The 24384-nt window shown below is 47.4% G+C and overlaps 7 protein-coding genes across 7 annotated transcripts; 4 read left to right on the forward strand and 3 right to left on the reverse strand.

Moving 5' to 3' along the window:
* The first annotated feature begins 2831 nt into the window (after nucleotides 1-2831).
* On the forward strand, nucleotides 2832-3535 carry LOC128715238 (uncharacterized). The gene is made up of 3 exons (XM_053810119.1): nucleotides 2832-2875; nucleotides 2970-3302; nucleotides 3370-3535. The coding sequence occupies exons 1-3, from the start codon at nucleotides 2832-2834 to the stop codon at nucleotides 3533-3535; spliced, it is 543 nt and encodes a 180-aa protein (XP_053666094.1).
* Nucleotides 3536-3861: 326 nt separating this feature from the next.
* Nucleotides 3862-5372, forward strand: LOC128713277 (proto-oncogene serine/threonine-protein kinase mos-like). Its single transcript, XM_053808135.1, has 3 exons — nucleotides 3862-3881; nucleotides 4010-4405; nucleotides 4499-5372. The coding sequence occupies exons 1-3, from the start codon at nucleotides 3862-3864 to the stop codon at nucleotides 5370-5372; spliced, it is 1290 nt and encodes a 429-aa protein (XP_053664110.1).
* A 905-nt stretch (nucleotides 5373-6277) lies between these two features.
* LOC128715541 (tafazzin) lies at nucleotides 6278-8916 on the reverse strand. Its single transcript, XM_053810448.1, has 6 exons — nucleotides 8724-8916; nucleotides 7475-7603; nucleotides 7184-7198; nucleotides 6796-7039; nucleotides 6408-6660; nucleotides 6278-6328 (listed from the first exon to the last, which is right to left on the reverse strand). Exons 1-6 carry the CDS (start codon nucleotides 8914-8916, stop codon nucleotides 6278-6280), a joined length of 885 nt encoding a protein of 294 aa, XP_053666423.1.
* Nucleotides 8917-11537: 2621 nt separating this feature from the next.
* Nucleotides 11538-16113, reverse strand: LOC128712145 (ubiquitin carboxyl-terminal hydrolase 31). Its single transcript, XM_053807041.1, has 6 exons — nucleotides 15745-16113; nucleotides 15016-15264; nucleotides 14808-14942; nucleotides 14440-14574; nucleotides 11662-14355; nucleotides 11538-11588 (listed from the first exon to the last, which is right to left on the reverse strand). The coding sequence occupies exons 1-6, from the start codon at nucleotides 16111-16113 to the stop codon at nucleotides 11538-11540; spliced, it is 3633 nt and encodes a 1210-aa protein (XP_053663016.1).
* A 2467-nt stretch (nucleotides 16114-18580) lies between these two features.
* Nucleotides 18581-20099, forward strand: LOC128713278 (monocarboxylate transporter 12). The gene is made up of 4 exons (XM_053808136.1): nucleotides 18581-18652; nucleotides 18724-19197; nucleotides 19260-19538; nucleotides 19614-20099. The coding sequence occupies exons 1-4, from the start codon at nucleotides 18581-18583 to the stop codon at nucleotides 20097-20099; spliced, it is 1311 nt and encodes a 436-aa protein (XP_053664111.1).
* Nucleotides 20100-20499: 400 nt separating this feature from the next.
* Nucleotides 20500-21864, forward strand: LOC128714316 (otefin-like). The gene has a single exon (XM_053809192.1). The coding sequence runs from the start codon at nucleotides 20500-20502 to the stop codon at nucleotides 21862-21864; it is 1365 nt and encodes a 454-aa protein (XP_053665167.1).
* Nucleotides 21865-22966: 1102 nt separating this feature from the next.
* On the reverse strand, nucleotides 22967-24214 carry LOC128714724 (xyloside xylosyltransferase 1). Its single transcript, XM_053809605.1, has one exon. It carries the CDS (start codon nucleotides 24212-24214, stop codon nucleotides 22967-22969), a length of 1248 nt encoding a protein of 415 aa, XP_053665580.1.
* Between the last annotated feature and the right edge of the window lie 170 nt (nucleotides 24215-24384).

Consider the following 24384-nt stretch of genomic DNA (forward strand, 5'->3'; position numbering starts at 1 on the left):
GGTGTGTGTTTATGCGTCGTTTGACAGCTATACTAGCACATGTTGGGATTCACCGGTTCATCACACACTCCACTCATGTTTCTCCTATCTAATAATCACCGCGGGTGGATAATATGCCACCCCGAGACACTTAAACAAACGCCTTCCACTATAAGTGATCCTCGCGATCACGCACACGATCAGCATAAAAACCGCCCTTGCTAGCTCGGGAGGATGCTGCAAAGGCACAATTTTTGACACAACACTCCACCACACGGTTCTTCCTGTGGCAAAAGGGCGCAATTTTAAACGTAACGACGCTACACATACGTAAACTCAAACGCGAAAAACACAAATACAACGCAACCGACGAAGATCTTCTGCGATCGCGATTTTGGTCGGGTCTGGCGTCCACACCGTTCCAGCGAAGAAATTTAACAAAGCGGTTTACGCACTGCAGGCTCGAAGCATACCGTGCTGCAAACAAACTACGCCAGGGATTAGCAACTCAGCGTGTTGTGGCCTTTGAAATTTAAAAAAAAATTTACTAAACACGCATCAAGCTCCGAACCATCTGGTGCATCGCTTTAATTACTGCGAGCCATGGTGGTTTTATTATATTTGTGAACAAAACAAAGTCACGTTAAACGATCTAACGTTGATAGCTAGGGCCGCATTGGTTCATCCTAATCAGCAGTAAACCAACATTGAAGTTCCCTAAACTTTTATACAGCACAAACGGCGCATTGAACTGATCTTCGAGTTTTCAATTGTGTCTGCAATTATTTAAACGATAAAACAGGGGAAAATAATGCAGTTACAACGAGTGCCATTCAGGTTTCTCTTCCCTGCTCTTTATACGGCTTCGTAACGACCAGAAAGGCTCAGCTCGATCGTTCATTTCTGACGTCACCCCGCCGTTGTGCACGATCCGACCGAATCCAAACTTAACGGCTCTCGTTGTTGGATAAAAAAACAACATCTTAACCAGCGTAGTAGCGCCTGGGTCATGCGCTAATCTTGATCAACTTTATCCGCGTAACGTGTAACATTATGAAGTTGGTAGTTTGGGGGTTCGTTAGTGAAATGGTTTTGTTAAATATAAAGATGCATAATTTGGCAAGCGTTTGCCGTTTCCCGTGCGCATGAAATGAAGCAAATGCACATTTTAAATAGTATATCCATTTTTGCTCTCTGCTATCCGCGCCCAGTCCGGCGTTTTCCAGCCCTATCGCTCACACTCTACACCTTCATTCATCATACATGCACGTCTGCGAACCCATTCCGGCCCGCTTCCTTCCGAACAAGACATCCGTAGTGGTTCGTGGCCGCTGTTTTGGAACGAAATTGGATACACTCCAGGGCGCATCACTTACGCGATGCGGGGTGTACGTTTCTTCCCGCCAAAAACACAGCGCCATACACTGCCGTCATTTCGGAACCCTTGGGCATCCCTTCAATTATCGAGATGACGCGATCCCCTGCTTAAGGGTGGCAGCCAGAGAGTTTCAAACCTCCGTACGACACGTTCCACGCGACCTTCGGAAGCACATTGGCAGAAACTGAAACGGAGGAGGACATCCGTTTAAAATAGCACAACATGCTCTTGCCCTTGTTCGGAGGCAGAGCGCAGAGACATTGCTGACTAATCACGGCGTTGTGATCTCTTGCATTCCGGATCGGATACCGGTGTCCGGTGGTATGGCGCTTGAGGCAACGCCAAACAGCGATGATGATAAACGATTGAGGTTCAGATAAGAAGAAGCTAAAGCGCTAGGTCTACAAACCAGCAGGGCATGTTAATATTTGCTAGATTGAGCCCTGAGCCCTGGGTGCGTTTCGTTCGCTCGACAGAACACTCCACGGCATGGTCTGATGAATCAGAACTGCAACTCCATTCGGAAAGAATGTTTGCTTTAAGCAAAATAACGCATTTACCTTCGATTTGATGAGGTGTTTTTTTTTTTTCGCGAAACAAACAATCATTTCATTCACGGAGCAATTCATGCTAAGTATTGATTGGAACTGATTCTAAGATACTACCGTGGTCTTCCAGTACCGACGCTACAGTCATCAGGAACCAACTTTTCCGACCCAACATCACATCAATCTTGAGCATGATTCGCGCGTCAATCAATCGGGACAGGACCTTCTTCAGGCTTCTAAAAACCGGTCAAACTTCCAGCTTCTGGCCTAAAATCGCCAACGTCAGGATTGATTTTTTCGCACGCAAAACTAATAAAAACTTACGGCACGGAAGCCGGGGTACAACGCGGTACGATAACTAAGACCTAACTTTTGCACAGCCAACTTGTGGCACTTGGTGTGCCGTGTGCCACGCCAAGCTGCGTTTAAATTGCTCCATAAAGTCGTTCTAACGCCCGCTTGTTGTTTGCATGCCGTGCAGCGAGGTGCTATCGATGCCAAACTATCTGCCTCGGGAGAGGTTACTGTTGTTTATTGTTGTTTCCTTTTTTCCCCCATTCGCTCCCGCATTCGCCAGCACCAAACGGTTATTAAACAGCGCCCGGCAACACAGCCACGGTTGCAGTGGGTCATATCCTTTTTCGGTGGGATAGCTAAGTAGCAAAAGTTGTGCGGGTGGCAGGTGTCGAACAGCGTTCACATCAACCTCGTGACCTACCTACTCTAAAAGAACTACTAAGACCTCTCTGCACCGGAGAACGTTGTTCCCAATTTGTACTCGCAGTTTTTGCCACTAAGAGCTGGTGGCTGGATGGTTTCGACGGTTAGTTTATAGATCGTTACGTTTGAGGAAGGTACGGTTGTTCGGCCAGCAGCTCGGTGCGGAATATTCGGCAAAATAGACTTACCAAAGACACAGACACAGAATGGCCGTTTGGGGGAAAGTGAAGATTGCCAGTACCACCACCACGTAAGTATGAACACCCGCACCCTGTCACGCACACTTACCCTCCTGCGATGCGATTACGTAATGACTGGCCGATCTTCGTCCCCTCGTCATGAAGCTCCAAAGCTCCGTTGGCGCGCACTCCAAGCAAAGCCGGTTCATTGTTCAGCGAGACGCTGACGGCGGCCCTGGGAAAACGGAAGAGTAAGTTCAAGGATATCACCGACGAGCTCAATCAGCACATTAACAGCGAGGAACGGGAGGAACTGTACCAGCGGCCGCTGTTCAACGCGGACAAGATCCGGCGAATGATGGAACGCATTGTCGAAAAGCAGTTCGACGTGGACGAGGAGGAAATGCGCTACGTCTACAATCCGGCAAAAAACCTCAAGATGTGCCAGAACATTTCCAAGCAGATCAAGGATCGGCTGAAAGCGATGAACTTTAAACGGTAGGTGTTGTCCTCTGTTTGTCCTCAGCGAGAGACTCATGTAAGTTTTTTCAATAAACTTTGGCAGACACCGTATCATCAGCATTGCAACGATAGTGGAGAAGCAGCAGCAGGGAATACACTACAAAATGAAGTACATCCTCGACCCAAAGCTGGACGATTATGTGCGTTTGTACCATGAAACGCCACACTTTTACATCATCGCAACGGTGCTGCTGGTACACAAGGATTAGAAAAGGGCCTGCGCTTGAAACGTGGTCCTTTTTTCTAGTGGAAAACAGCAGAACAAGCGCGATCGTTCTAGGCGTTCCGCTGTGCCTTCATCATCCTAGATGGGTGTCTAAATCTTGGCTCAAAACGATCCTAGGCGACAGAAGCCATCTACGCAACGATCTGTTGCTATTGGACAGAATATAATACGTGTGTGTGTGTGTTCGTGTGCTTATTAATATGTGTATTAGTGTGCGTTTGTTTTAGCGTAGTATGTCATGTTACTAAACACGTGTAGTCGGATGAAAAACATCACTCCCTGTCACCAATGCGATCGTTTTCCGTATCGATGGAAAATTATAACAAAGCGTGCAATATTCCCGGTCCATAAATTTCCCTAGTCCATGGATTAAGTGAACATGTAAGTGTGCTCTTGCGACTGCCGCCGATGGAACCCACCTTCTCTCATTGTGCGGCAACGCACTCTTCCAAAGCAGGACGTCGACCGAGCTGGATGTGCCGAAAATCGAGATCAGCTTCGATACGCCGAACCGGGACCGCTTTCTGCGGGACGACTTTCACAACAAGCGCGACTCATACGCGATTCTGGGCCGCGGCAGCTACGGTGTGGTTATCAAAGCGTCCTACCGCGGTCGTCCGGTTGCGGTGAAAATCCTGGAGAAGCGTCCACATCGCCACCGGTGCCGTTACGATTCTCTGCTGAACGAAGCCAACGCACTGAACCTGCGGCATGACAACATCGTAACGGTGCTGAAGATTGTGGCCGGTGCCCAGTACGGGCTGGTGCTGATGGAGCGTTTCGATGGATACTGTTTGCAGCAATTGATTGGCCACCAGCGTAACGATCCAATCGCGGTTCAACACAAACTGCTGTAAGTACAGAACCCCGCTAGCGTCGGTGGCATTATGTGTAATTGACGCGCTGTCCCACGTTTGCCTGCTTTTGTCGTGTCGTGTTGTCATAGGATTCTGTGCGATATTATAAGTGGATTGTGTTTCTGCCATCGACACAACATCGTGCACCTGGATGTGAAGCCCCAGAACGTGATCGTAACGGTCAATGCGACCGCCACTGGTGCATCGACGCCGGGCGCGCCCTGTCAGCAGCTCCGAAAGTATCTCTGCAAGCTGTGCGATTTCGGTTCATCGATGATGCTCGATCCGTGGCAGCGAAACGAAACCCTAGTCAACCGTGGCACGATTCGGTACATGGCACCCGAGCTGTTGCGCGGCCAACACTGCACGATGGGCGGTTTCACCGAGCGGGCCGATATCTACTCGTTCGGCGTCACAATGTGGCAGCTGGATGAGGAACGCTTTCCGTACGAAGAAATAACCTGCAACGAGGTGATCGCGTACAATGTCGTCAAGAAAGGTTTACGGCCGGATAGCATTTCCAGCGTGGCGTTTGCTCGTCGTATGACCAATCTGCCGGCCGGCTTGCGCAATATTGGCTGTCTGCATGGAAGCCTCCGTGCACCGATATCCCTGACCGGTGGGTCCCATTTAAACGGATGTCTCGAATCCGACGCCGTTGACGATGTGCTCAAGCGCCAGGGCATCGTGGTCGAGTATCGGGCTAAGCGCAAGGGTAGAAAAAAGAGCCAACTCGGTGCACTTTGGACGGAGGCTGATTCGAGCGAACAGCACCTTAACGCCATCTTCTGTGATCACATCAGCATTCCGAACAACAAACGCGTACAGCTAAAACAGATGATACGCACATTGTACAGCAAGTGTTGGCTTAGTGATCCAGCTGCCCGCCCCGATGCAACCACCGTTCGTGCCACGGTTCATCAGGCACTGGAAAAGATCATTCTTTGCAAGTGCGCGAAGTAAGAGTGGCTCGAGTGGCTGTTTATGCGTTTTTGTTTGTGTCGTCTTGTTTGTTTTCATTTCCCGAAAAACGGAATAGCGGTTGATGTGCGTTCAATTAATAATTTAGGTAAATTATTAAAATGTTTTAGTTGTGTAAAGCTATGCTAGTGATTGTTTTATAAGCGAACATTTCTTATAAAGGGAACAGAGTTTTCAAATAAATCTGCGTGATTTTAGCATTAAGGTGTAAAACGTATCGTGTTTTTTTGGAGTTGAATCGATACGAACATTTATTCGTTAAGGAGCGTCCAAAAACACGGATCGCTATCGCTCGTCGCTCATGCAGATCGCTTCTCGCAAGCAGATGAACTGTGAAAAGGGTCACGGTTACGGCATCGTCGTGTAACTGCAAAATCTTATCGCGTTAATCGAAAGCTACCGCTAAAAACTAATAATGGAAAATACTCAATATTGGACGTGTGGTTCACGCTCGTGGATCTCTCCATCGAAGCACGCGTGCAACTCATCATCATCGTCAGCGTCGCCCGTCCAGGCTATCTGATTCCGAGATCTTTGCTTATCGCCGCAGGATCCATACGCTCTCTTCACGTGGCACCTTCGTGCTTTCTTCTGACCGCTACTATAGCATCTTCTGGTTTCTATTTGACTAGAGTTTCCAATGAATTCTACACGCAACTGCTTACTGCTGCTTCGCCTGTTCGCAACGTTAAAATGCACTTTAAATCTGAATCTGAATCGTAACGCCTATTCTACTAATTATGCTAGTGGTCGATAAAGGTAAAGCAACACTAACAACTGGTGTGGTGCAGGTAAGGTCTTGGTCATGAGTCTCTGGAAGACGCTTGCCGATCGCTCTGTCCATCAGTGAGGCTTATTGGTCCATCCGTCGCTCGGCCATTCCGCTCTCAGCTCTTTACATACTCCGAGTGCAGTCGTTCTGTTTCTTGCTTAAGTACCTAAAAGACGGCCAAGACGCAGCGCATTCGCATTGTTAACTGAAGCAACGTGAACCCCCCGTCTACCATACTGGCTTACCATCATCTCGTCCTGGATGCGATCCGTAATTATCTTTCGCGCTTCCTCTTCGCTTACCGGCGACGAGCGTAACCGTTCCATAAGAGCGCTTAGGTCGATCGGATTACCGAAGTTGTATGTTAGTTTCTTGCCCATCCGGAGGTAGTATGGCGGTTCGTTGGGAAGCACATCGTCCATCCCGATGTGCCATATCGGAATGATGATGGGCAGTTCCGGTGATTCGTAAATTATTCGTCCAACGCCCCATTTGAACCTTTCGTACATAAAAGGGAAAGAAAATAGTTAGTGTCACATAACTTGATACCGGTGCGCATGGTACCAATCGTCGTGCAGGTGGCACCTTTTATAAGGATTCTCGTTGCCGTTTTGCAACAGAAGGATATCTTACCTAAGATCTTCTTTGGTCATGTTGACCTTCCCCTCCGGGAACACATGCACCCAGTGGCCAAGTTTTAGCTTTTCGATGCACAGATCAACGGCCGGTTGATATACACCCGCACCGCGCACCACCGGTATGCACTTCCCGTACATGAAGAACAGTGAGTGTGCCTTGCAGGTGAAACAAATGTCATGCGCTGCCATTGACCATCGGATGACGTTCTTATTGCAGACGTTTCGCAGCTTAAGCAAACCTACAAACCAAAAGCCGAGCCGGCAATTGGAAAGGGAAAGAAAACGAAACAAAGAAAATCGATTATTCACTGCACGGTACGATGCGGCCGCCGGAATGGATGAACTGATGCGTCTGCCAGGGCATTGATATGGTTGGTAATTACGGCTATCGAGTAGTCCTGCGCGTGTGTCCAGCGCGTGAGGGTTGAAAGTTGAGTCGGTCGGCCGAAAAGAGGTAGTAACAAACAATCATGTGTCAAAACGATCGAACGGGTGCAGGGAAGAATTCCGTCCCGATCGCCACCGTGCATACAAAGAGGGCGTATGTTACTCGACTGCCACGGACCTCCAAGTCGGGAAAATCTCATGCAAGGAATATCGCTAATACTACATTCCAAATTGTATGGGCTCTCTGCGGTACTCGTACCGATTTCGATAGGTATATTAACACTCACCCCAAATTCCTGGATCGTCGAAGCACGAATGGTGGTTGGAGACGGTCAGCAAGGACTTTCCCTGTGGTCGATTCTCGAGCGCATTCTCCAGAACATCGATGTTATGCACGCGTGCTTTATTGAGCCAAACTAGAGCCGGAACGAGCAAGGGAAGAAAATTCCGCAAGGTGAAATTAGATACATACCGCGCTCGGGTGATAGATGAGAGTGATTCGCATCGACGATTGCTCGCGTGTGGACGGCTAAACAACTACATAACAGAACAGCTAGTTCCCAAACCGAGGGCAAAAAGCGTTTTCACATAGCAAGAAATCGATCTTTTTACGCCCTGCCAACCTGATCTCGCCGCCTGCCGCACATTGAAGGCAAACGAAGCAAATGCCACACAGTAGAGCGCAACGATGACGACCACCGCCGCGTGGCAATGAAAACGGCGTGAAACAAGTGCAGCCCGCAACGCGGTCGACCTTGAACGCGTCTCGCTGCGTTGCGTCGCCTGACTGCCTTACTATTTTGCACTGTTTGCGCTTTGTGTTGCTACTACGTATTCGACGCAAGACCGCGATCCATCGCTGATGCGCGTTCGGTATGTATTTCTTTATGCGTTCACACTATAGACCAACCTCATTGCTGCCTCATTGTCCGACATCGTATCGCAATCGCATGAGGAAGTGTTACCTTCTCCCTTGAACTACGCGTGCGGAAAGTGAGCTGAGTAAGCCCCCGGTAGTTGGTGCAATGACGATCGAGCGGCTTGCGATTGATAAACCACGGTCGGTAGCTTTAACGTTGGTCGAAAATGTTGCGCTCCCACCATGGTTCTCGTTTCCAAGCGAAAGGTGGCTTCGTCATCTTCGTTTCGGTTTCGGGATTTCGGCAACCGGTGGTGCCGTTGTGCAACATCCACAACCGCTCGGTTCGGTGTTCCGCCGATCGAGTGTTGCTCTAAACACGCTCATTTAAGTAGGTCAGACGCTTAGCATGGCGCTACCTCATGTCCATTGTTGCCATTTGACTGTCGTCACATATTGACCGTTTTTGGCCGACGGACATTCGAAGCGTTCCAACAACAATTACATAATTGGTAGCCACACAGAAACATTACACGCGTTGCGTGTGGTGCGCGCGCACATTCTACACAACCACGCGAGAGTCCTTTTCATCGGAAGGAATTACGGGAACTATCGGTACGGTGTCCAGCCTCCGGGAATGCACTATCGTCGGGTAACCACAATCGAATCATACTTACCGATGACGATTTTGGAGAAAAATCCCACCAACCCGATCACGCCCGTGCTGGCAATGTGCCATAATCTATTCGGGCGTCTCAGCCTCGGGAATATCCAGTCGATGTTGTACGGGACATGGGGCTGCTGGACTGCTGCCCCGTTCGGCGGAGGTGCTGCAGGCTTCAGGAGCAGATTAAACAGAAACGAACTCATGTTAGTGCGATACCGACTTTGCTGCCGATCGGAAGCTTCAACCGGACCGACCGATCCGCGATTGCAGACTGAGATCAGTTTCGAGCCGTGTCCTCCGATAGGGCCGCGCGACTAACCTACCCGTGGGGTTCATTATTACCTTCGAGTTCATGCTGTTGCCACTACACGCGTTCGGCAATCGCTCGCTAGGAGGATGAGTCTGGCAGAGCGGCGCTCCGATTGCTTTTACCGTCGCTAATTTAATTAAATGAACGCCTTTCGTGACGCCTTCCCAGCACCTGCCCTGTGTACGCCCGTCACTGTGATGTGATGGGCTGTATTCGGAGGGAGCACCTTTAATGCCGCTCAAAGCTAACGAAACGGGTTCATCGACGAAGCTTCCTCGCGCACGTATTGCTTTGCGTGCCAGTGCGTGCACAGTACGTTAATGTTTACTATTTTTTCACAACACAGTACCACAACACAAATGCTAATCAATCGCACGCGGGCTCATGTGACGTGTAGCGACCAGTTATGACTGCCAAGAACAGCTGCGACCCATAGCGCAGTTGCTTCCTACCGCTCTTTACGCACAATTCGCGTGCGGTCTCTTCTGCTAAATAACAGCAAACGATCCACACGCTCGAGCTTCAGGGCAGTTGTGTACAGTTTGGTGCGTGGTAGGGAGAGAAGACGATCTTCCAGCGCTTCAGCTGTTTTGCTGCATCACACACTCACGCAACACACGCACAATATCACACCCATACACATCAGCGTGTTTACTTCTGATGCAATTGGCCCATCCACCAAGCTTCCACCGCGAAGTCATTTCGAATGACAGTTTATGAAACGTGATTACGTGAAACTTGTATTTCTCAGAAGAAAATGACTTCACTAATAAATTCTCACATGTTTTTAAACTTTAAGTGTATATGGAAGTGCTATAAACAATTAAATGTGTGTCCGTTAAAAAATTTTTATGCTTGTGTTTAATTATTAAGGCATAAAGCAATTAGATAATATTTACTCAAACAATTAATCTTATTAACATGCTTATCAGACAATAAAATGCGGGTAATACGGCAAATAAGACAATAAAACGCTGGATGACTATACGCCTTTCGATTCGATGGTGGTAGTACTAGGATATAAATATACATGAATGGAAATACGAATGACTGCACGTTATATTCCAGTTTAACTGCAACCTGCAAGTCAAAGCTCATTTGCAAGTTTCGTTTCGCAAATCCCTTTCATGGAAAATCAAGCGGAACGTTTCTTTCAAGATGAATAAACTCTGAAACATTTTAACTCTTTTCTAATATTCGTTCGTTCGTTTCTCTGTTATCATCAATAATTTAAAAGGATTTTGAGAATCTTCCCCCGCGCCTTTGCATCATTTTTTTTCGTGCACCTTCTTACCGAACTGGTACGGCAAAATTTCCTCGAACACCACCATTCAATGTTTGCACGGGAGAGAAATTTCTCATATAATATATAACTAACATTAAATTGTACTTGCGTCACTTTCACTAATAGATGCTACCTCTGGTTGGTTGGTGATCTTCGGCCACGTTCTTCGCGCTCAACAGTAATTGTGGTAGTGGTATTATTAGTAGTAGAGTTGTAGTATAGTAATGGTTCTGCTTGCTTCAATTTAGCAAAGCCCCGGCTGGTGAGATAGCTGGCTCGGGTCAGGGAGCGCTAACATTATTAATCGGAATATATGTGTGTTAGAGGGTATGGGATTTAAGACGTTCGGAAACATCATCTTGTAGTGTGGAGAGGGAGTGCGAGGAAGAAAGGTTGGTAGATCGTTGTTGTTCTCTAAAGATGGTTCCTTTTGCATATAATTTGTAATGTTTGCCTTCGTTCTATCATCTAGCTCACACACAAACACGCTTTCAAAGCGCTGGTAGGTGATGTTTGCCTAAAAGGAATACAATTGTTCTTATGTATGTTTCTTTTTTCTTCGGAAAATGAGTATGAATCTAACCTACAGTCGCATCAATTAGGCCCTTCTCCCTTCCATTCGAAATTTTTGAATAAATATCACTTTCTTCCCATCCATCCTCAATGAATCTGCGGAGACGTACTTCAATACTCGACTGCTCAATGCTACTCAAACATACGCACAAAAAACGAACGCAATTTTTTTTAAATCCTTATCAAACTCTGCCTTTAATTGACCATTTCACTCTAAACTTCTGTCGCGAGTGAGCGTATTTCGATATCCAAACCGTGTTAGGACTCGCCACACGCGATTGATGCTAATAGACTGAAGCAATAATAAAAGCAGTCCCGCAAGTCGAGGATTCGTGGCTCCACAGTAATAAAGGAATGTGCGGTTCCGGCAATCATATTGCGCGCCCGCTTCACACCGCATCGCGGAGATGCACATGGTTTTGCACGATAAATTATACGCGAACAAAAAGGGTCTCAAATGCTAGCGTAAAAAGAATAGATACACACTAACGTAACATGACATAACATATAAAAAATGGTGCAAAATAAAACATACAAAACACACAAGCAATAATAAAATATGAATAATAATAATAGATTAACAAAACACACACGCACGCGCCGGGGAACACTTTCTCTTGCAATGTTGACGATTTTTGGGGCTTTTAAACGCGGAACTAATTCTTCGGTGACACGGTTATCAATTTATGTGGCGTAACCGGGGAAATCTGTAACGGAAGGATAGGAAGATTTCATCTGTTAAAATTATCGCTCACATCCGATCTCATACACATTACATACCCACAAAGCGCGACTTCCGCTACCCGGAGGAAGCAGATCGTCCGGATCATCATCATCGTCCAGCACCGCACGATCGAGTCCATGGTTCTGCTGATCGATAAACAGCAACGTGTCCTTACTGCACGTGTTTGCACCACGAATCAATGAAACTGCATCACCCGCATCGAGCACGCTCTTGTATGCGGTAAAGGACGACGGTCGATGGTGTATTAATTCGGACATATTCTCACGCCACAAAATATCCTGGAACTGTTGGGAGGATGGGAGCGAAAAGCGACTACCTCCATTGGTAGCAGTCGACGCTAGACCCAGCTTTGGATCAATCGCCCTTTCGTGTTTATCTGCGCGAGTTGGGAATTGTACCTTGGCTGGACCACCACCATCTTCGGTTGTTTTAGAAGCTTGATCATATGCTTCCAGCAGAACTTTTTTAGAAGACTGCTCTGTCACTTCCTTGCTAATGTTGGATGGTTTGTTCACGTTCGGTGTTTCCGAAGATTGTTTGGTCGCTTCGTCGATACATTTCTTTAATTCTTTGGCTTCGGGAGCGACGGTTTCTTGCTTTTCCGTTGGCACAACAACTGGCGATGATAGTGAAGGTGATGAGGATTGTTGATCACTTTTAACCACATTGACGATTGGTTCTGCTTGAGCTTTTTCTTTCGTTTTCCCAGGAGAATCTTTAACTTCATCCGGACGAACGAATTCTTCCTCCATTTCGGACTTCTCCTTGCGACTTTTTTCGTTCGTCGAAGATATAGACATAACATCCACAGTATCCTTCGCTTTGGATGATTCGTCGGGCAATTTTCCAGATTCGGTATCGGGGGAAATACTGGCTGCGGTTTCTGATGCGTTTCCGGAGGAAGTTGTGGACGAGGAAGTCGGTGTTGTGGTTGTCTCTGTCGTCGATACCGCTGTCGACGGTGGTTTGGTTATCACCACAGCTGTTGGTTGTGCTTTGTTTCGCTCTAACGTTGCAGTGGATGATCCGTTTGTTGGCGGTGGGACAATGATTTTCGAGACCCAATGATCACCGGAACTGGAGCTAGAGCTGCCGGAACACTCGCCCGACCCGTCCGATGGAAGCTTTCGTCTTTGGTAAAACAATAGGTAAGCCTCGTTGTTGATAATCTCTTCGTCGATGCGATCGTTCGGCACTTGGGAGACACGCTGGTCATCGAAACGATACCACTGGCCATCGTATGGATTCTTGCAGGCGGCAGTATAGTGACCCGTCTCCAGTGTGTCACCTTGGTGATAGCACACCGCGTACAGATCGTACCGGTTATCCATTGCAAGCTGACGTCGACCGGTTCCTCCTCCACAACCTCCTCCCACTAGCATGGAATGTGTTTGTGTGGAATGGGCACTGCGCATAATTTTGCGCCACGGGCTCCAATTATCCGTATCGGCATACCCCGTACTTTGCTGTCGCTCCAGCGAATGATGTTGTTGGTTTTGGGTGGAGGCGCTATTGGATGTTTGCGACGGGTGCGACGATTGCTGGCGGGCAGCGGGATCACGCGCCAAGTGAGGTGTCATATCAAAACCGTGCAGCGGAAATTTCACCAGGTTTGTCAGCTTGGCTGCCTGCGTACTGGCACGGAGTTGCTGTTGCCGGAAACGCTTAAGATGTATCACCATTATGTCAGGGAGCGACCATAGACCGAGCGTTTTCACCACCGGCAAATACTCCTGACAGTGTGGACACTTCCACGCATTATCTTGACCGAGCGTTTCCGCCTTGGTGTAATGTTCGAAGCACTGCTCGAGTGTTAGCGCCGAACTCGCCGGAATTTTCTCCTTCATCTGGCTTACACTTTCGTGCTCCACGAACGGATCTCCCATGTCGTTGAAAAATCGTTCCGGTTCTGTCCACTCCAACAGCAGCTTTACGTGCGCTGGACCCGCATCCGTCGGTAACACTGAAAGAGCCAGATCGATCATTTCCGTAAATAGTGGATGCTCCACCGTTGCCTCCAGGTAGGTGTCCGCATCGCAGGATGGGTCTTGCAAGCGCATGCGGAACAGATTCTGAGCCGGTGTCGCAAACGTGAATACCTCCGAACGCAAAATGCTAGACATCTCTTTCAACAGCAGCTTCTGCAGCTCGCTGTACGAAACGTCCCGGTTGACCATCAAACAGAACGGGGTACCGAAGCGCTTCACGTGTCCACCAAAGTCTCGTTTTCCGTTGCACAGACAGAGCACAATTTTTGTTCCGCTGGTTGTTTCCTGTCCAGCGCTAGCAGTTGGACATTCGATACAGTAAAGAGGATCATTTTCACGCACGGAGGACATCAGATGGGAATCACAAAACACGCGACTAAAACCAGACTCACAGATTTCGGTTAGTATCATCCGATCGAGCGCTATACCCGTGTCCGCATGCAACTGCTCACGTAATGCCAGCACGGGCGAACCGTGCGGTATGCCCAAGCCCAGCTTAACCTGTTTCGGTTGCTGTGAGGAATAGATGACCTTAACTAGCACAGGCTGTTGAGACAGCTGTGGGAGTGGCACCGACAGACAGTAGAACGGATCGAACGTATTACTCTGCTTGCCGCACGTCGGACAGGACAGCGAAGAGCGAAATTGGGCCTGGAAAACGGCCTGTACGAACGAATTGTTACAGCGCACATAGTTTGCTAGCGTTTCCGCGGCGATCACTTCATCGGAACGACCGTTGTTCTACAGCACGAGCCCATGGAAAAGAAAAAATAAATATAAATTAAAGAATACGTTCGCATATAGCAGGGTGGGAAGTGTCCTTACTTTAATAGCTTTGTACTTCCGCTTCGTTGCCGTGTTCAAATCTTCGTGCACCTTGTCCAGCAGCCAGAATAGGAACTCCTGTGCGTCATGCTGCGTAGAACTTCTGAATTGACTTCCGTAGCGATCGACCACAGCCTGGAAGGTGTAAACATTCTGGTTAAAACGTGACTGTGGCTAGCACTAAACTGGACAAATGGACACTCCAACCGATGAACCATCGAATTTGATCTACTTCCAAACGGTTGCACCAAATTTTACCAGACGAACCATTTGAACGATTGCCGATGAATGAGTGGCTTTTTTTTTCGGAGGATTGATAGTAGAGTATAGTAGAAACAAAATGCCTTGATAGCAATGCAATTTCTTACCTTGAAATTCGAGCTATAGTCCGGAGCATCTTTGCACGTCCACAATGACTTTAGCACCAAAGCCAGCTGCTCCGTTAGTTCGCCCTTAGTACCGAATTTTTTGGCATTAATTTTGTTACGTCGTTTTAAATCGGCCTACGGATGGTGAACGGTCATTTATGTACTGTGAATACGTTGTGACACGCGGTCGCTTCTGTCGCTAGCTTACCTTGTAAAGATCCAAAACGAAATACTGAGCCAGTATGTCCGTGTGACTGAGACACTGCAAGACGGCGTTCATGAAGCAAGTATTACCGTGGTTCCGCAATCCTATCACACCCGGCACGGTATCTGGTGGCCACACGAAATTTCCCGCCGATCCATTACCGCCAGCTGCCGTACCACCACTGCCTGTCCTTGTCGATCCATTGAGCGTGGACGGTTGTGACGATTGTACCTTGTCGAATTTATGATTACCCTAGAAATTGAAGCATTTTTAGTTCGTGTGTGTTGGTGCGTGGTCATCAGACACATGGGGATGGAGTGAACTGTTTCATCAACACCGCGCGATCGAAAGTTGCCACTATATGTGACCATAAAGAGGGGGGAGGATTAGTGGGAGTGTGGGTTGGCAAGATGAACGGCGCACGTGAACCACCTCCCTTCTGCATGATTGAATGATTGAGAGCAATCAGTGGAGAAGAAGGTCAATTATTTTTCAGCGAACCAGTGAACAAGCGGACGAACACACTCTGCTGTTCACGGTTCGTTCCCTTGTTGGATCTATAGGGGAAGCATACCACCCTTATGGGCTGCGCTCATGTCCGGTTGTGATACGCTGGAGACATTTTTTCAATAGGAGAAGAGAGATGGTTCGGTACCCGTCATCCAATCGCCCAGCAGAATCCCGGTAAGGTCAAAAAAATAAAAGGAACTGGGCTCGTGTTTCGTTACTTACCACCGAGCGATTGACATAAGTCATCTGTTGTGCAATGCGATTGATAAATTTTTTCACTGATAATCGGCGGAAGATCTTTTTCTCACTTCCGCTACCATTGGTACCAGTTCCAGCGCCTCCTTCGGTAGTTGCCGTCGGTTTTTTCTGATTGCTGCTAGGCAACCTCGAATCACAACGTGATTCGTCATCCTTCTCGCCTGCAGAAATACCATTGCCATTGCCAACCGCTTTAACTGTTTGGTGACTTCCTCGCGAACCTTGAAATGGATTGCGCGGCATTGAAAATGCTCGCTTTAGTTTGCTGCTTGCTCCACCGCCCGTGGTGACCCGGGTCGACGACGCGACATCCAGCGTATTATGTTTCTCCATGCTCCTTTGCTACACACTTCGAGCACACGCACGCACACTCAAGAACGCTCGTTTTCCGCCTGCTATGCTCACCCTGTGGGACGTATCAGCAACAGTACGGTGTCTTGGCTTTCCGGTCAGTCCCTTCTGATGGAGGATAGCGTACAAAACATACGGCTGGCACGTTTACAATCATGCGATTGGTGACACCATGACCTCGCATAGCCCGTCATCCGTTGTGTTACGTGAAATATGAAAACATTTACTCGAGGTGCGCGCTGGGTCAAATCTCCCCCTGCCAGTAGTAGCACTGACAATCGTTGACCACGGGAGTTGCAAATCAACCGTGCCAGAATCAGAAGAAGCAAAAAAATATCACTCACACCAAGAAACACACGCGCGAAACCCAAACGGTGGTGGTAGGGGACGAAAATGACTCAAGTGGCTTATTAAATTCCTCACTCACACACACTCATACGCGGAAACACCCGCGCACACGCACGAAATTTCACGCCAAACTGTGCCCACCTCTTCCGGGCACCTATGCTTTGTGCAACACACTCGTATTGCGAATCTCGCAGACTTCACGCAAGACAGATATGTACGGCACCTCCACGACAGAGACCGTCGGCATCAACATGTTAATTTAAACACCGTGTGGTATGCGATATCCAGCGTATGTATTGCTTACAAACGAGCAATAACTACATATTGCTGCGAATCATCATGTCTAGCGTATGTCGTCACCATCCTTTTCATGGTTTAGATCCGATTGCTCCTTTACCGCTTCGTGTTGTTTCCGGATATTACTTTCTGTCCTGTAGGTCACGATTGCCTTCCGTCGTTGCCGAGAACGACGAGTGCAAACCTGCAATGCTACCAGTCTCCGGATGGGTGGGAGAGTCAGGGCTGGAACAGCATGGAATGTTCCAGCTTTCTAGACGCGGTTTTACACGCCGCCAGTTTATGATGGACAAACTGATTGCTCAAATACACACCGTCACTGTCCCTGTTGTCTTCTTCTCCACGCACAATAGAAAGCTGTGATTTAGTCCTCAATAAAACAATTTCTTTGCAATCAGGGCATCGAAAACAATCAGCGCGTCGCCTTCCACGGTAAGATGATGCCACATGATACGCAATGTTTCGTGGTTATATGATTGGGTAGAACTTTTCCAGCAGTTCTTTCACCATGTTTATGCCAAAGAACCGTTTTATCTCCATCAAGTTGAATCGCTTTTCTTCCTATCACACGAATATATAGTTAAAAAATTAACATTTTTGCACTTTCTTGCTTTCGTCTGTTTTGTTGATGAGATGCCATCTCCATTTCACAAAATGGGAAAGAGACCAGGCTGGATCATTACGATAGACATTTTGCAAGCGGTATTTTAGAACAAGCAATGACAATTTGACAGTTCCGAAATTGAGTGAAATTCGTTTGTTGTCAAACGTGACGTCCAAACTGGTTACTTTGTGCCACAAGTTGTATACAGGGTCTATTACGAAGTACTCTTCGAGCTTTTAGAGCATTGGCTCGTTCAGCTTCGTTTATTCACAAAATGTCCCAAATGAACCCATTACAACACAATTGCAACACATACCCATTGCATACCTGCAGCAATCGCAAATCGTTGATAAACCAAACTCCTTACAATAATCGTCTATTGCATCATTAGATAATGGATCTTTGGCATTCTAGAACAATAATATCGAGGTGGCATTGTGCAGGAATTTCATGTTTGACCGATTCATTAGGACGGAAAGGTATTTCCCAGGCCGTCCCCATCGGCACAAAAATCAGAAGTAAGTTTATTGTGATGTAGTTGACGTATCGATTTATCTGCCGGTGGGTGTAGCAAAAGACTTCAACGGCGGATCAACAGGAGTAGAACACGCTGAACATGGTAAAAAAAGAAAACATTCACTATAGAGAGTTCAACGAACGGAAGTATGTATGCATTTTGCTTATCTAACTGCTGCCTACCAGCATCCGTGTCATGTCATTTTTTGCAATTGCATGCCAGCTTTTTTAGGCTTTTATACAGAATAAACCAAAACAACCCCCGGCCGTGCGTGATCCTCCAGAGCGAGTCGCGCACGTTTTCCCCCAGTTTTTGGCATTCGTTTGTCACCCCGCGGCAGCATCACTCCGAGATGGCTGATAATTCACACGGTGCACACATGCAGATAGTGTTTGGCTGGGGACGGCTATCTTTATCTCGCACGATGGTGGCGCGCGGAGTTAGATATCGTACCGGAGATTCGGGCGTATGTTTGCGGAAAGCTACGATAAAATCCCTCCCTATGTCCATACCACCGGCAATGTAAGCATTGGATCCAGGCGAGACATGATTCAGTGTGCAAGATCAAGTCCCTAGAACCGGACATGGCAGTGGTGCTGCGTGAAGTGTTCAAATACAACGCCAACTTCAAGCGTCTTTCAGTAGTTTAAGTTATATCGACACATAAATAAAGCACGTGTGTTATGCGAGCCTCACGAGTTCCTCCAGATGGAGGCTATGGATGGGTTGTTGTGGCCGGTTGTGCACTAGTGAATGTATGCACAGGACATAGTTAACGCTCTGTATTTCTGCAACTGAACGTTTGGCTTATTTTTACCATTCACAGGTGTTCAACCAATCCTTAGTGTCGGTATTCGGTCTCATGTTTGCCGATTACCTCGCAAGCCTGGGAGAGCACGCCTTTGGAGCCGCGCTGGTGATGAACGTATGCAATATTTCGCTCAACTTTTCCGGCCTAATCACCGGCCCCATCATCAAGAAATTTAAACCAAGAAAGGCCGCCATTTTGGGGAGTGTTCTAACGGGCAGTGCGCTAACTTTATGCTCGTACAGTACCAAACTGTGGCAGATTGTGCTTTCATACAGTGTGACCTTTGGCTTTGGCCTTGGGTTGATACAGTCGTCCACATTCGTCGCTCTCAATTCTTTCTTTCGCAATCGGAAGGGCCGTGCGGTGGGCTTTGCTCTAGCAGGCACAGGAGTCGGTCAGATTTTGATGCCATTGCTAGTGCAATACCTTCTAAGAAACTTTAATTTTAGGGACACAACTCTCATCATCGGTGGGCTAGCATTTAATGGGGTGAGATTATGCATGGTTTTTCATACGCTGTGATGGAGTAACTGTATGGCTGTGTATTGCAGGTGGTAGGTGCCTGCTTGCTCCAACCGGTAGAATGGCACATGAAGGAAAGTGTGGCGGAAGATGATCGGGAAAGGCAACCACTGCTAGCCGTAGATAAATCAACGCAACCGTCCAATGCATCTTCTTGTACAAAACCTTCCTGTGGCTGGGCGAAGTTAGCTGCCCTGATGGATTTTGCTATCCTCAAGCAAGTGTCGTTTTTGAACTTGATCGTTGGTCTAGGGCTTGCATATACAGCGTCAACAAGTTTTTCCTTATTTTTCCCTTACTTTCTGCAGGTATATTAGACGAAGAGTTTGCTAAATCCATCCAGTGAATTGCTAATATAGATTGTTTCATTATTTTTCTGCTAGAAATCCGCCAATCTAACCATGCTTGAAGCGGCCAACTGCATGTCCGTCCTTTCCACGACTGATCTTATAACGAGGATAACTGTTCCTGCGTTTGTGGACAAAATGCAGTTTTCGCATCGGACCACCTTCCTGATAGCGGGTATCTGTCTGGTAGTAGCTCGATCCGTCATGGCCGAGATGCGCTCTTTGATACCGCTTATGATCACGTCAGCTTTTTACGGTATCTTTCGCTCAATCACGATCGTGAATCAGAACCTAACCGTAGCGGAATATTGCAGCGAGCGACGAATCGAAAAAATGCTCCCGAACGCGCTTGGCTTTAATATGGTAACGAAAGGCATGCTGGTGATGAGTCTCGGACAAATACTTGGCTGGTTTGCAGACTTTACTGGTAGTTACTCGTTAAATTTGCACGCCCAGAATCTGCTGCTCGTCACGACCTGTGTTCTTTGGTTGTGTGAAATGTACTTCAAAGACGATACATAACTATTGATAGCTTTAAGACAGTCGTAGCTGTAAAGGGCAACGAATCAGACCTGGAATATATGTTTGCGTAAAAAAAGGGACGATGTTCTGAATATTTTTAACTAGAGTTTAAAACATACATCCGCCGATTCCGCAAAGAACGACGATGTCAATCTGAACTACATGGTATAAACAGTAAGCTGATGCATCTTGAACGGAACGGATTATCCGGACTATTCAAATTTCAAATAACCGTGCTTTGGCGTAGCTCGCATCATCCCGGATAAACGGGTTTTCACTACAACGCTTTGATTGTAAACAGGAGCGGCATAACGCGAGTGTTTGTTTTCTCAATCATTGTACAGAATTTGTAGCAAACGTATTTATTAGTTCGTTTTCTGCTGTGTTTTGAACCCGTACGATGGCGGACAATTTCGATGACATGTCGAACGATCAGCTGCGGCTGAAATTGCTTGAATTTGGGCTGGCTAATATGCCGGTGACTACTACGACGCGCAAGGTGTTGATCAAAAAGCTGCGAAACCACATCTCCACTAATGGCAAACGTCGTGAAACGATAAGCCTTACCAAGTATTCTTCCGACGAAGATAGCGAACCGGCCAGCAGTCAGAACGCAGCGCCGAAAAAAGGATCGGCATTGAGCAAAAAGGAACTGACTAGCAGACGGGCAACGATTGGTACGGTAGCGTCAACGAGGCAGCCGAAACCGGTTTCATCATCGCAACCGATACCGAAGGTCTCGCAAGCATTGCCATCGGAGTCAGCTGCAGCATCGAAACGTCGATCAGGAAGAGTTACTCCGGTGAACGATAAAAATGTTTCTGCGCCACCCTCGTCTCAAACTGCGCCGAAGGTACCGGCTATACTGGAGGATTCCGATGATGATATGATTCCCCTGACCCAGCTTACTCAGCGGAGTCGCAAATCCGCAAGCCCTTCATTGTCCCGGGCTGATATGCTGACAACGTCCTACATTCATCAGATGGCGGTGCCAGCGAAGCCATCGGAAGCGATCGCGGAAGAGATGGAGGTAGATGTACCGGAGATGGGAAGACCTATGGAAGAGGAGGATGTCATCGTGTTGGACGATGATGAAGAAGATGCTAGTGAGATGGTATCGATGCCACCTCCGCAACAACCAAAACCATGGGCCGGTAATGCAGCGTACAGACAAACGACTGAGGTGCACCGTACACTTACCACCGGTACCATGACGGATCAGAAGATGGACAAAGAAAAAACAACCTTCGAGGAACCAACAGCACCGTTATACACGAGTACCGAACGTACTTTCACGAAGCCATCGTTGTTTGCATCTCCGTCCATGCGGAGCAATATGTCCAGTGCGTTGCGTGATGATACGGCAAAAAAAATTGATACTACGGAATCTCCGTATTTGAGCGAATTTACTAAACGTCTTGCCCGTCTACGTGCTGAAGCTGCTGAAGCATCTGTTGGGATCGCGCTGGACTCACCCAGTAGACGAACAGTGTTCGAAGGATCTGGCTCTTCTATGCGGTCCGCTTACGCTCCACGTGACACTTATGAAGGTGTATCATCTCGCTACCGAGCTGGACGACAAACCATCGCACCCATGGGCACGCAAGGACGGCGAATCACAACCATGCAGACCGAGACTGATATCCGAAGTTCCGTGCGACAGAATTTGTTGGCGCTCGATCGCAAATATTCCATCCGGAAGATTTTCTATACCGTCATCGTTGTGTTGGTAGTAATTTTTCTGTTTGTTTTCTTCTTTCTGTAAACTGAACCGTTTCATCACATGCTAAATGTAATGCTTTTCTTTTGCACTAATTTTCCAATTTACCAATAGTCATTTCCTAGTTTGGAAATCCAGTAATACTCCTCCGTGTCGCTTTATGAAACAGAAACACCATTATAAGTTATCCCCCCTGGTGAATGTTGTGTTCGATCGAATAAACGATGATATCAAAAAGGGAAAATTGTTTGTTTTTTATTATTCGCTTTTGTCTCCTTAAATCGATCAATTCGCAGGAAGTATCCGTGACCCAAACGCTGGATTATAATGTCCAGCTGAATAGGCCATGTAAAATGGATTTCGTGGGCTGTCCCGTTTTCCTATTTTATCTGGCTGTCGCGTTTCCGGTATGATAAACGGTATGAAGAGAGTCCAGTGTTTTTTGTTAGTTTAGTTGAAGCTTCTTCAAATCTTTTGTACGACCTAACCTAATTTGATTCTTGTTCGTTCGTTCACTAACTCACAAAAAATGCTAGGTTTTCAATAGTTAAAACCATTTTGCTCAATTCTCCGGCGATTAAACACATTTACACTGGCAGCTAACAAATGCACTAGGCGCGCTAAAATTAAACTCTAAAATTGTGATTAACAAATTAAAATCTTTTTTCGTAACATAGAAAACTGTTTTAACCCAAATCACATATGCACACAACGAAATAAATATTGCACGGACGGGGGAAGTTGGGAAACTTGTAGTTTTTTTGCTTAAAAACCTAACCTCCAACATCACTCCATTTATCGTTGTACGGTCGATGGAGGCGATTTGGAAGAGCTTGTTCTAGCGGAATAGTCTAAGACAAACAAGAAATCACCTAGCCTAGAATACGACCGAGCGTCGTACGTTGCGTTATCGACGAATTAAGCATAGAGAGAGAGACGTCGTTTCGCGTTGAGATCTTTACAAATCCTCCTACAACAAACTTTACTCCCTAGATTCTATGGCCAACGAAACGCTAGTATGGAATGTCGAAGAACGTATGGACACTGGGTACTGGAATGTACAAACACATACAGTTGGAGGATTCGAAGAGAAATGTAGAGAGACATAGAGAGAAGGAACAGATCATCTTTGATGACGCATTGCCGCCTATTCGGGCGCCCGAGTGTTACAATTGCCATGATAGATCTTAACTGCGCCTTCACAGTGGAAATAGCTATCGAAGATGTCGCTGTATCCGTGTTCCCGCCACCACGTACATAGCTGACGGTTCCACACGCAATCCAAACGGTAAATCAGCCCGGGAAACTCGAACCCCATCAGCGTGTAAAAGTCCTGATCGCCCAGATGACCCTGGAAGGAATATTTCTCTGCCATGTTTTTCACGGTGGACTCCTTGATGATTTCCTCGTATAGGCGCGACCGTCGAATGCGATCAAGGTGCAGCATAACGACACCTGAATTCAACCCCGGATATCCATGCCTGCGCTTCTCACCTGCTGCAGGTATTTTCTTGCCGCGCAATGCATCATTAGTAGACGGTGACAGAACGTCCGTTGGAGAGGCCTGCTTGTCCAGATAGTACGGACTACCGAAGATGGTTTGTGGATTGTTCATCCGGTACCGAGAAAGGACATGCCGATAGACGGGCGTCAACTCCGGGGCCAATCCAAACAACTGGTCTGGTGCGAATAACTCGAACTGATCAAACAGCTCCTTGACGGATGCTCGGAACACAACGTCACAGTCTATCAAAATCGCTTGGCGCATGTTCCGATCGACGATGCGATGCAAGCCAAGGGACAGCAGAAATAAGGCATCACTGTAGTAACTCCCGGATCGGTAGTTGAACAGTGGCATCATACCATGCACGATGTCGCTAATCTTCTCCGCACAGTCTCGAACATCGTACAGCGTGTAGAATGCGGTTCGATGAAAACGTTCGATCTGCTGCTTGATCAGCTCTTCCGCTGACCGTTCGCTCTGCTCGTCTGTGATAATGTGCAGGTGAAGCTCGATCGTGCTATATTTGAGCAGACTGCGAAGAAATAGTTCCAACTGACTGTGCAGAATCAGATTTTGGCTTTCCTTTGTGTAGATGAGGAAGATATTGTACTCGGTATCGTTTCTGCCCTTCGAAACATACTTTACTCGTTTCAGCTTGCTTGTCGAAGGGTCACTGGGGCCATCTTCGTTTCCAGTACCGTTTCGGTGTTGTCCCTCACGGGGCTTATGCTGGTGCAGATGATTACTATGTACCAGGGCTGCAGCCGCTGCCAACCGTTCTGGCGTATCCTTCTGCACCAGGTGTCGATTGAAGACGCTACTGTTGGCGTAGATAAATAGCAAAAACCCGCTGGCCACAATAAACACCAGCAGCGTCTTGTTCATGCCCATCTGACCGATCCGAGGCAGTGCGAGCCACCACCGCCACCACCGTCGACGTCGTTCCCACCACTCGAAGATAGCCAGAGCTTTCCCGTTGCGATTCTACGAACCACCCGTCTGCCGCCGTCTGTTCACGCTGCTCGCACGTCTACAGGACCTCCGGGACCTAGTTTCATAAT

The sequence above is a fragment of the Anopheles marshallii genome, chromosome 3, assembly GCF_943734725.1.
Source record: "Anopheles marshallii chromosome 3, idAnoMarsDA_429_01, whole genome shotgun sequence".
NCBI classification, from domain to species: Eukaryota; Metazoa; Arthropoda; class Insecta; order Diptera; family Culicidae; genus Anopheles; species Anopheles marshallii.